At 28.8% G+C, this 11,775-nt stretch overlaps 1 protein-coding gene across 1 annotated transcript; it reads right to left on the bottom strand.

Annotated features, from left to right (window-relative positions):
* Positions 1-447: 447 nt before the first annotated feature.
* Positions 448-3,851, bottom strand: LOC112524633 (rac-like GTP-binding protein RAC2). Its single transcript, XM_025134553.1, has 7 exons — positions 3,705-3,851; positions 3,526-3,613; positions 2,919-3,028; positions 1,542-1,605; positions 1,011-1,075; positions 777-842; positions 448-683 (listed from the first exon to the last, which is right to left on the bottom strand). Exons 1-7 carry the CDS (start codon positions 3,801-3,803, stop codon positions 585-587), a joined length of 591 nt encoding a protein of 196 aa, XP_024990321.1. The 5' UTR covers positions 3,804-3,851; the 3' UTR covers positions 448-584.
* Between the last annotated feature and the right edge of the window lie 7,924 nt (positions 3,852-11,775).

The following is an 11,775-nucleotide window of genomic DNA, read 5'->3' as shown; positions in this document are numbered from 1 at the left end:
TGAATTTTAGTCATCTTCTATAAATATTCAAATCATAATAAATAAATTCTCATCATTTCTATAAATATCTCAATTAATGAGGTTGCATTGATTGTACAAATGGATATGATTGCATTTGAAATATACCCTATATATATACACACACATATATTCCTTTTTCAATTGTATTTTATATGATTAAGTGGTTTCCAGAACCAACACCAGGCTAAAATCAGCTATCGTTTAGTAAAATTACAAATACACCCATATAATGACCCTATGTGTTTTTTGTGTGAATCTTAGAGGTGTTACTTTTTCCCGACATATTTCTATTCTTAGCTTTATTTCCATGCTTGATCTTTGTTTTCTTGGCCTACGAATTGCTTCTGAGTGGGGCCATGAAACCATGACATGATTCATGATTCGATCTGGCACACACTCTTGTATTTAGGAATCATATCGAATTAACAAGGAACCCCGTTTGATATCTTTGGATTTCATTAAACCATTAAAGTTCTAAATGAGGAAACAAATAGAAAGAAAAAAAACGAATAGACGTTACACATAAAAAAACCATTATACATGTAAATGCACAAGAACCAGGTCTAAAGATAGACACACAGTCGTTGTTTGCTTCGCCTTTTCTTCAATTTTGGAGGTTGTAAAACTACTCTTATTGCAGCATCAAACACCCCCTTAACATTCTGATTATAAAAGTATAGATTATAAAATATTAAATCCAATTTCATGAAGTTTGATAGGAATATGTTGAATATACGGATGAAAATTTTCCAAACCTGTTGAGTCTTGGAGCTACACTCTAAGTATACAGCTGCACCGATAGCTTTCTTCAGTTCTTCCCCCTGTAAAAATTGTGTTTTAATAGATCATCATTACTATAATAATATGTTACAACTATTTAATGCAAGATCCGAAAAAAAAATCATGGTCAAAACCGATGTTTTTAAACGTCATATATTCGGAAAACTTTTCTAGATTTTATTACTGGCTATGAAAGTTGATGGGCTTACCTGAGAAGTTGTGATGGGTGTCACATTTGGATGGTCACTCAAGTATTGCTTGTCTTCGCGTAAATCTGATGGATTCCAAAAGGCAAAAAAAGAAACATCATCAGTAAATTTAAACTGAGTGTTTGATAACTGTTGATTATATGAGTATTTTATTATTACTTGGAATTGAAATAATCAGATTCAAGAAATAAGTAATGAGTTGTTGACAAATCAATTTAAATATTGAGATAAATTTTAATTATGCAAGTATCTTTATCTTTAAGCATCCGTTTTGATGTTCAAGTTGCAATAATTATTTTAAAAACACATTCTAAATATTAAAACTGTCTTAATTTAAAGAATGAACAAGAAATATCTTAATTTGAAATGGATAATGTTCGTTTTTAACCCTTATCCAATCCAATATAATCTAAATGATATGATCATTCCACTATCTTTAGATCAGATAAACAAGATCCATAAGAAAAAATAATAATTTTATAAAATCCCTTAAAACTTATCAATTTTAAAGCAAATGTTTGAGAATGTTACCTAGTTTGGTTCCCACCAACACAATCGGCACGGTTGGAGCATAGTGTCTCAGCTCCGAGATCCACTATCAACAAAAATACAACATTTAATTCAACATATCTATACTATATTATAAAACATTTGATAAAAATTCTTAAAAACTATTTTTTGTGCATGAAGTACTGTTTATTGATACATATTACTTAAAATTCAAGATTACGAGTAATTGTGTGAGTACCCTTCTTGTTATGTTATAAAGCATTTGCATAAAGCTTTTAAAAATCATTTTTAATGCATCAAATATTATTTACTGATCCATATTACTTAAAATTCAAAATCACAAGTAAATGGTGCATAAATACAACTTTCTAAAATTATATGTTTGAATTCATATAACTAATTAATAAATATAATTAATAACAAAAAATATATTATCAAACTTAAAATAAATTAATTAGTTATTAAACTCAAATTAAATTATAATAAAAAGATTAAACTAAAAATTATAATAATTTACGTCGTTATTAAACCTAAATTAAATTATACTAAAAAAATTAACTACAAAAAACAAGAATTTTTAAATTGTTAATTTGATACCAATAGAAAATTTTATGGTCTTCACATTTATATTTTATTTAAATATAAAAACATTATCATTTTTCCAAAACCATACAAAACTGTATTATAAAATGGAATACTAAAATCGAGATGTATCTCATTACATTGCACAAATACGCTTATAGTAATTTAATAAAAATATTTTAATCATTAATCAAAAGCTTAAAATGTCATTATAAATACAAAATAAGAGTAAAACTACATTAACACAAAACCATATTCTTGTTTTGAAAAACCAACTTTAAAACTTTTCAGCTAAAGAATCTTGCAACCAACTTTCGGGTCCAAACTATGAGCAAAAACAAAGAAGATTCTAAAAATTGGTTACCAAAAATAACAAAAAACACAAAATACATTATGCAATTTATTCCATATAAAAGAAAATAATACTTCCACTTCATCTCACAATAAATATTTATATTTATCTCAAAATAAATGTCTAGTTTAAAAAGTAAATAACTAAATTCTCAAATTTACTGTTAATTAATACACAAATATTTAAGAGTTGTAAAGTGTGAGGTAAATTAATTAAAGTTAAAGTTATCATTTGATTAACTAAAATAAAAGTTGTAATAATTATGCATGTTTAAACTGTATGCAAATTTTATTATAAAATATAAAGACTTATTTTGGGACGAAACGCCGAACAGAGTAATTTATAGCAAATAAAAAAGTAAACTAACATTAAAAATTTGCTTAAAATATGTATAGCAAGCTTTTGATTAAAAAAAAATACAAGTATAATTGCGTGATATACAAGGGGTATGAGTATGAGTAAACCTTCTTGGAGATGTTTTCATAGCTGGGTCTGCTAATAAGTGAAAAAGCCAATAAAAAGACATCTGCTCCCCTGTAACTCAATGGCCTCAGTCTGTTATAATCCTCCTGACCTGTTTTACATTTCAACATTAAGTTCTTAATTCAATAATATGCATTAAAATCTCATATTCTAACATTCACGTTAAACACGAATTTCATTAGTCAGTTCGTATTTTCAGATGAATTTATAGCTTTTCTACACTAATTTACTAGTGAATCATCATCCTTACTTGCATTTTCGTTACAAAGAAACAACAATGTGTAAAGCCTAAAAAATTATGGTGATATTTTTACAGATTATGATCATATGGAGAACAATGTTGTCTTAGATCGTATGAATTGTGACAAAAAAAAAACAAAAAAAAAATGATTCAGATACTGATCGCTTTTTGGCATCGTTCTTGTGAAACAAAGCAACAGATCATACAGCCCTAACATCAGATCTTATGTTCGATTTCCATTGTATATCGTAAAAAATTTGAAGAATTGAAATCATTCAACTGTTTTGCATCAAATCGGTGATATAATTTGTTAAAAAAGTAGCAAAAATACGAGAAGAGTTAGTTACCTGCAGTATCCCAAAGGCCGAGATTAACAGTGCTCTCACCGACCACCACGTTCGCACTGAAGTTATCAAACACCGTAGGCACATAATCCTACACAGAAAAGAGAAATCGAACTCCGATGAAACTTTTACAGTATAATTTAGTAAATGCTTGTAATGAATCAGAGATTATGAGATCATACGGTGGGGAAGGTATTGCTGGTGTAGGAGATGAGCATGCAAGTTTTTCCGACGGCACCGTCGCCGACGGTAACACATTTGATGAATCTGGCGGCAGCCATTTCCGATTACGATTGCTTGAATTTGGAAGGTGAAGAGGTGGATTGTGAGGGGGGAAGATAAAAGGGAAATGGTGTGTGGGGAAGGGTTTAAATTTTGAATCAAAATGGAGGGGTCCTTGCACATTTAACTCTTTTCTTTATTAAAAAAAAGATAAAATGTATAAAAATATATTTTTAAAATAAATACATATTTTAATATTAAAAAAAATATATGTTTCATAACATTATGTTAGCATTAGATATTAATAATGGGAAAAAGTAATAAAATGAAATAAAATTTTATAAAATAAATGAAATATGCATTACAAATTTAGTAGAAAGATACTCGCATAATGTAGCGAGATACATCTAGATTTTAGTGTTTCGTTTTTTTGTCTTAGTCGATGTTATAATACGGTTTTATGTGGTTTTGAGAAAGAGATAATGTTTTTATTTTTGAATAAAATATAAATATGAAGATATCATATAAAATATTGATATTAATATCAAACTAACTATTTAAAATTTCTTTTTTTTTGTGTATTTTTTAATTTCTTTTTTTAATTTTTGGCTTAATAATATAATTTTTTTATAAAGATAATAATATTTCGTTAGAACTCAATGATTATCCTAATTATATTTTAGTTTTTTTATTTAAAATGAAACATTTATCCTATATTTGATTATGTTTATCTAAAGTTAGTTACACGAATTCAAACATGAAACTTTAATAAGTTGCACTTACAGTTTACTTGTAATCTTGAATTTTTAATAAACAATACTTCATACACAAAAAATGATTTTTAAAAATTTTTATCAAATGTTTTATAATATAATATAAATAAAATTATTAATTTTATGAAAAATAAAATAAAATAAAATAAAAATGTATATAAAAGTACAAGTTAAAATAAAATAGAATAGATTTGAAAATATAGTCAACTTTATAATGATTGGAAATTGGGTATAATGTTGCTTTAAGTGGAAGGACAGATTTTTAAAGATTGTGGTGTTTGGTTTATTTGGAGTTTGGTGTGAGTGTTGGATATATTTTCAAATCATCGTAGGAATCCAAACTAGATCATTACTTATATTAACATATATTAGAACTCTATTTGTATAATGTAGCAAGATATATTTTTGATTTTAATATTTTATTTTATTTTTTATTTCAGTCGATATTATAGTATGGTCTTATGTGATTTTGAAAAAAACGATGATGTTTTTATTTTTGAATAAAATATTTGAAAACATCATTAAAAAATGACAAAAATATATCGATATTAGTATCAAATAAACTATTTAAAATTCTTATTTTTTGTGTAATTTTTTAATTTAATTTTTAATTATTATAATTGAATTCAAGTTCAATAATAAATTAATTTATATTTAGTTTAATAATATAATTTTCTTATAAATATAATAATTATTTATTTTGTTTGAACTTGATAATTATCCTAATTATATTATAGATTTTTTATATTTTAAAATGAGATGTTTATTTTCTATTTGATTATGTTTATCCGTAGTTACTTATACGAATTCAAACATGAAGCTTTAATAAGTTGTACTTATGCATAATTTACTTGTAATCTTAAATTTTAAGTAATATGCATCAATATACAGTACTTCATACATAAAAATTGGTTTTTAAGAGTCTTTGTCAATGTTTTATAATATAATATAGATTAACATGTACATGATAAATAAATTGAAATTTCATCAAAATATTTTGAAGAAAAGGTTAACTACCAGTAATTCTGACCAGTTTTATATGGAATCCATACCTAGTCAACGTTTAGATCTGACTCTACCCATACTTTCCTGGTTCATCCCAACATTCTCCACTTGTTTGACTGGGAAAAGCGTGAAATTCTTTTTCCTTTCCGCAAGGACCAGGAGATTGGATTTAGCAAAAAAAAAAAAAAAACGTTAGCTAGGTAAGCGTCTTGTAGTAAGAGGGGTAGTTATGAATCTTGTAGACTATCCACATGGGGGTGGTGAAGGAAGGGCCCCACGAAACTTCTGTACTAGAAACAATGGTATTTCTTTCTATAAGAACTATATGTGAAGGTTATCATGTTGAGGCACGTCCAGGGTTCGATCTCGACCCTTTTGCTAGCTTTAACCGTTAAGCGAGCTAAAAAAATATCCCCTTACATTGATGTCGCTAAAGACAGAGTTTTATATAGGACAATTAGAGTTATGGATAATCAATGTTTTAGTTTTTACCTAAACATAATTGCTGATATTTTAAAAGGCTATTTTTATTGTAAGAATATATTATTGAGATATGATTATACTAAATTATATGCATCACATTTTAATACCAAAATGTTTTACATTAGTTAATTTATATTTAAATAATGATTTATATGAATTAAAATAAATGTTATTTTAGTATTTATGATAAAACTAATATCGACATAAACAATATTATAAAAATTTAAGTAATTTAAAACTTATTAAAATATAACTAGAAGAGTATTTGTGCAATGCAATGAAACATATTTCGATTTTAATGTTATATTTTATTATTTGTCTCTGTCGATGTTATAATACGATTTTATGTGTTTTTAAGAAAACAATAATAATTTTATTTTKGAATAAAATATAAATTTGAAAAAAAATATATCAACGTTAATATAAGATCAATTATTTAAAAGTTCTCATTTTTTATGTAATTTCTTTAATTTATTTTTTATTATAATTTAATTTAAGTTTAATAACGAAATAATTTATTTTTGGTTTAATAATATAACATTTTATAAATATAATAATTAAGTATTATATCTTTATCATGTATTTGATTATATTTATCTGCAGTTAGTTACACGAATTCGGATATGGAACATTAATAAGTTATACTTACATACAATCTACTTGCAATATTGAGTTTTAAGTAATATGCATTAATAAACAATACTTTATGCATAAAAAATGGTTTTTAAGAGTTTTTGTCAAATGTTTTATAATATAATATAGATTAGTTAAATGTTGTAACTAATTATAAGACTTTGTGAACTAACAAAAATATAATTAAGTTATAAAATGAAAGTTCATTAATCAAAATGGTTAAAATGAAATACTCCAAGTGTTAATAGTTTGGTTGAAGATAGCTTTTTGCACTTTGACATATATACACTAGCTAGTAAAATCGAGAACAAATCAAAACCGAGAGAAAGACCAAACAAAAGTTTCCGCAGGTTTCCAGGCAGTACAACTCGCAGCTAAATCCGCACCGTGAAAGGGATCTGGGGACAGAAGCTACCACGGGTTCTCACGCAGCTATCCGCCAGCGCCTCTCAATGGGTCCACCTCCGTTTCCCTCGACTTCCTTTTCTTTTGGATTATTAGCTTTATAATTAGATTAGAATTATTGCTATTAGTTGATTTTATTAATTAATTTTATAGTTGATTCATGATTAGGATTAGATTTGAATTTAGGGGCCATTTACCAAACTCTTACTCGGGTAAGCGCTTACCAAGTCATGTTACCTCACAGGATTAATATGGTAAAGACCAAGAATCATGCCCGGTAAAAGCGAGACAATGACCAAGAGTCTTACCCGGTAAGTGAGGGCGACGACTCTTATTATGGTAAGCACTTACCGGGTAAATTGTTGCATGCAATGCCGTTTTGGTGGTCTAAAATCTAACCCAATATGTAAATAATAATGTTAAATTTTATTGATAAACACTTACCGGGTAAATATTTGATAAATAACCCCTTAGTTTCTTAGTTATCTCTTAATTAGTTTAGTCTATAAATAGGATTTAATTTTTTATCGTTTTTTAAATTATAGATTAATAAATTAAGTCTTTTTTCAGAGTTTTATTCCTAGTTTTAACAGTTTTCTCTTAATTCTCCGAGCATCTCGTTGTAAGGCTCATTATCTTAAAGGGTTTAGACGATTGTCGACCTTCCGCAAATCCCGTTTACGTCACAATTTAACAAATAATTATTTACTTACTTTATTTTTTTTTTTCATAATTCAAAATTTACTGTTTTTATTGAGCAAGAGATGCTTATCCAGTTAAAGATAATGATACTATCAACAATCTTATAATACCGTTTTATGTATTGACCAATAATCTTTCAAATAAATGAAGGTGATGACTCTTAACGAATCAACGCTTACTAGTCAGAGATGATGATGTTCATCAGCAGTCTTATTCAACAAGGTAAGTGAAGGTGGTGACTCTTACTCGAACCCAATAACAACCCCAAAATATTTTAGTAGGAATTTTTGTATTTAAAATAGAAGCGATACCAACAGGAAGAACACACCACCATCAATTTCAGTTGTATTGAGCATGGTCAAGAAATTATAAACTTGTTCTTGTCAGGGTTTAAACTTTAGGACCAAATTTAAGGTATGAATCTATTTTAAGTGTTTATAGCACGCAAATTGTGAGAAATGGTGGTTGATTTCAGTCGTAAGTAGTTTATCATGACCAATTGGAAATGACGGAGATATTTGTGGTCCATAATGGAGCCATGTCGGAGATCAGTGTGCAAGTTTGGTACCTTTCGGATGGTTATGAGCCCGTTTCATGAGTATAACTCGACTTGAAAGGAGATCAGGGATGACCGAAACTTTCACAGTACACCTTAAATTCTCTGTCTTTTTATATGTATATGGTGATTTGGAGCATTGCTAATAAGAAATTTCCTAAAATACCCTTCTTAGACAAAATAAATGTTATCACATAGCTTTGATTTTGAGTTTTCTACAAAATTCAAAGAAGTCGAGTTAGAAATTTAAATTTAATCCGAAAAACAAATCGTAAATTTCCAAGTATGCTTGGTACTTTCAAATGCTCAAAGTTAGGTGAAAATAATGACGAATAAAAGCAAATATCAATCATGACGAAATTGGTCCCTATAATGATGTGAATGATTCATAATCGATTTGACACTTAGAAAAAAGGTCATAAGTAACCTCAACAAACCTTGTAGGTTACTTATTGTTGGTCCCGAAAGGGATGATTGATGAATGACTAACGAGAATTGTTGAACGTGTTGAATATAATTTTAAAACGGTTATCAGTGACGTTTGATTCACATAATTTTGAAGAATATATGATGGAATTGGGATGTTGAATTCTTTTGACCAAATTTCATTTATGATTCATACTGTTTGAGGGAAAGAATCTTCAAAATCCAATGAATTCCACAAATAAGGGTTTTGAACATTTCTTAGCAATATGCTGATATTTTGATGGAATGAAATGTTATAATTTCAAAATCCCAAATTTACCCTTTAACCCTAACGTTATATTGTTTTACTCATTAAATGATTATTTTATTAAAATGTTTTTTTGGTTAAGAAAAATTCAAAAAAGTGTATTATGGTCATTTATCAATATTTCATTACAATTCTAAAGCTACATTTTTGTTAACTAAATAAACATATTCCAATTTATTTAACAAATTCTATTACAATGTCTGTCAACCAAACATGTGCCAAACTTAATAAAATTTTATTTCAATTCATTCAAAGTCAAATTCTTTTGACAAATTCATTTCATCCAAAAACATTCTGCCAAAAAAAGGTCACCTAACTCTTGTTGGTCAAAAATATTATACTCAATCAAATAATTACAAATTATTGCGGAAAAGGAAAAAATAAATCTATGCTAACAACCTCTTTGAATTGACAAATGAGAGCAGAAAGATTATTCTAAGAACGCTTACAGAGACTTTGAAGAAGATTATCACATGAAAATCTTTAGGCCGTTGAAAGTGTTATCGAGATTTCTCTCTTGAAGGCGTATTTCACACATAACTCACGTACGTTGCATGGGAAGCACACTCTGGTATTTATAGTAGTCCATACATTAAATGTTGCCATCAATCACAAAAACAGTTCCCTTCTCACACCAAATAAAAACCAAATCAAACCAAATGAACTCGGTATATCTCACTTGGTAGCAAGCTTTGGGAGGGTTAAGATATACACATACTTGTCCTCCACCACAAAAAGTAGAGCTGTTGTTTCCCTAAAGAACCCAAACTTGTGCAAAAAATGTGAGAAAAAAGAAAGAGAATAAGGACTAGTAAATAGTAAACTTGAATCACATAAAAAGGAAGGAAACACACATTCCTCAAACCATCTAAGTGACTGTTTGATAATTGTTGAATGGTTTGATGCATAATGATTAAGAGACTTTTATGATATAGTGCAAAATGAAATATAATTGTTTACAATGAAATTATGACGCTTAATGGTTAAGGAAGGCCCAATATGCAAAATCATTTAGAGGATTTTAGAACAATTAAAAGAGAGACTTTTTTTTTAACAAACAAGATTCACCTCTTAATGATTCAGAGGTTGCCTCTTAATAAAACTATTAAGAGATAAACAAACAACCCCTTAACTTGTTTCTATCCAAACTACCTACAGGTAGGGGTGCTCATGGGTTGGGTTGAAGACCTTTGAACAACCCAACCCAATGTTTGCGGTTTGAAAAATCTTAATCCAACCCAACCCAAACCAAAGTGCAACCCAACCCAAACCAAACCGTACGGGTTGGTCGAGTTGGTCAGGTTGATACTTTGGTACATTAAGATATTTTTCTAACCTTAAATATGTTATTTTTCTACTCATAATTTCTTTTTCATCATCAACCATTTAATACAACTTATCCATACTTTTTACGTATATAACATTCAGTTAATTTTCTCAATCTACATATATATGTTCACAATTACTGAACATACATACGAATGAGCTATATAGAGATGTGAATAGATGGTAAATATGTGTATATGAAGAGTGTACATGATGGTGTAATTGTCTAATGTATATATTAATATAAATTTAACAATCATATTAAATCCAATAAATAAAAGGATATCGGGTTCATCGGGTTGGGTTGGGTTCAACTAATAGTAACCCAATATCAACCCGATACCTACGGTTTGAAAATTTTACAACTCGATTAGACATCGGGTTGAGTTATTTCGCATTGGGTTGGGTTGGGTTGATCGGGTTGGTCGGGTTAGCCGAGTTTTTGAGCACAATAACCTACAGGTCCCTTCTCATTCCAAATGAGAACCACAAAACAAGAATGGGAAATGACTCAAACAAACAAAACCTTAGAAAAAAAAATGCTCATTTCAAAACTATCATCATTTTGATCCCAAATAAGATAATCGAGGTCGAGTCTACTTACGTTTGTCAGCTCAAATTACGGCCTCGAGGCTTTCTCCGTGCCTTTCTACATAAAGAAGGTGACGAACAATCATGACCTTCTTATTGCTTTGAACCCGGAAACCAATAGCAGCCATAGGGGCTTTTCGAACATAAAATTTTGAACTCAGAATCAGACACCAAAAGTTTATGTTCTTAATTCATTTTCAGATGTTCTCTCCAAAAGTGGCAATGCCATACATCAACATTTCATTTCCATGGAAAATGTTGCCAAGAAAGAAAAGTGGGAAAACCATATGCTTCAGCTATATAACGAGCGTTTTTCTAATCGGGAGGGACATGTTTGGAAAAAACTTTGCCTTGTGCATAAAACCCTCACTTCCAAACAGTCATGTATAGATGACCAAATAAGTTGTCTGGTTAAGCTCATACAGATATGCCTTGTTTTCCATGTTTTGAGCATTCTGATCGGTAATACGATAAGCTAGATGATATCGTAAAATGATCTAAACACCATTGGGATTTTGGTCGTTTATGTAAAATATAAGGGGCATGATTGAAAAAATTAAAAAAAACCCTGAGCTTATTGAACTGTTATCTGAAGTAGCATTTACAAAAACTTGTTTATAGCTTACCAAACGGGCTTATCAACAAGCTAGCCTATGGTTGCCAAACATGACGCTAATATGATGACACCAAACTAGAGTTGAAATTCGTATTGGACCCTGTGGTTCCGCTTCGATCTAGCTTTTGCATGAGCAACTGCTCGAGTACGTGCATTTGGAGACTGCAAATCAACGGATACAAATTGAAAACATAAGCAGAACCTGATA

This window comes from Cynara cardunculus (assembly GCF_001531365.2).
Source record: "Cynara cardunculus var. scolymus isolate 2C chromosome LG 13, CcrdV1, whole genome shotgun sequence".
Taxonomy (NCBI): Eukaryota; Viridiplantae; Streptophyta; class Magnoliopsida; order Asterales; family Asteraceae; genus Cynara; species Cynara cardunculus.
Note: the sequence above shows the minus strand (reverse complement) of the source record. Positions and strands in the feature narration are given on the sequence as shown.

Bases quoted from the DNA above. Each gene is read 5' to 3' on its own strand.
- LOC112524633 (XM_025134553.1), bottom strand. From the start codon at position 3,803: ATGGCTGCCGCCAGATTCATCAAATGTGTTACCGTCGGCGACGGTGCC. The intron at 843-1,010 runs GTAAGCCCATCA...CAATTTTTACAG, and splicing joins CACCCATCACAACTTCTCAG to GGGGAAGAACTGAAGAAAGC. The intron at 684-776 runs GTTTGGAAAATT...TTTTATAATCAG, and splicing joins GTAGCTCCAAGACTCAACAG to AATGTTAAGGGGGTGTTTGA.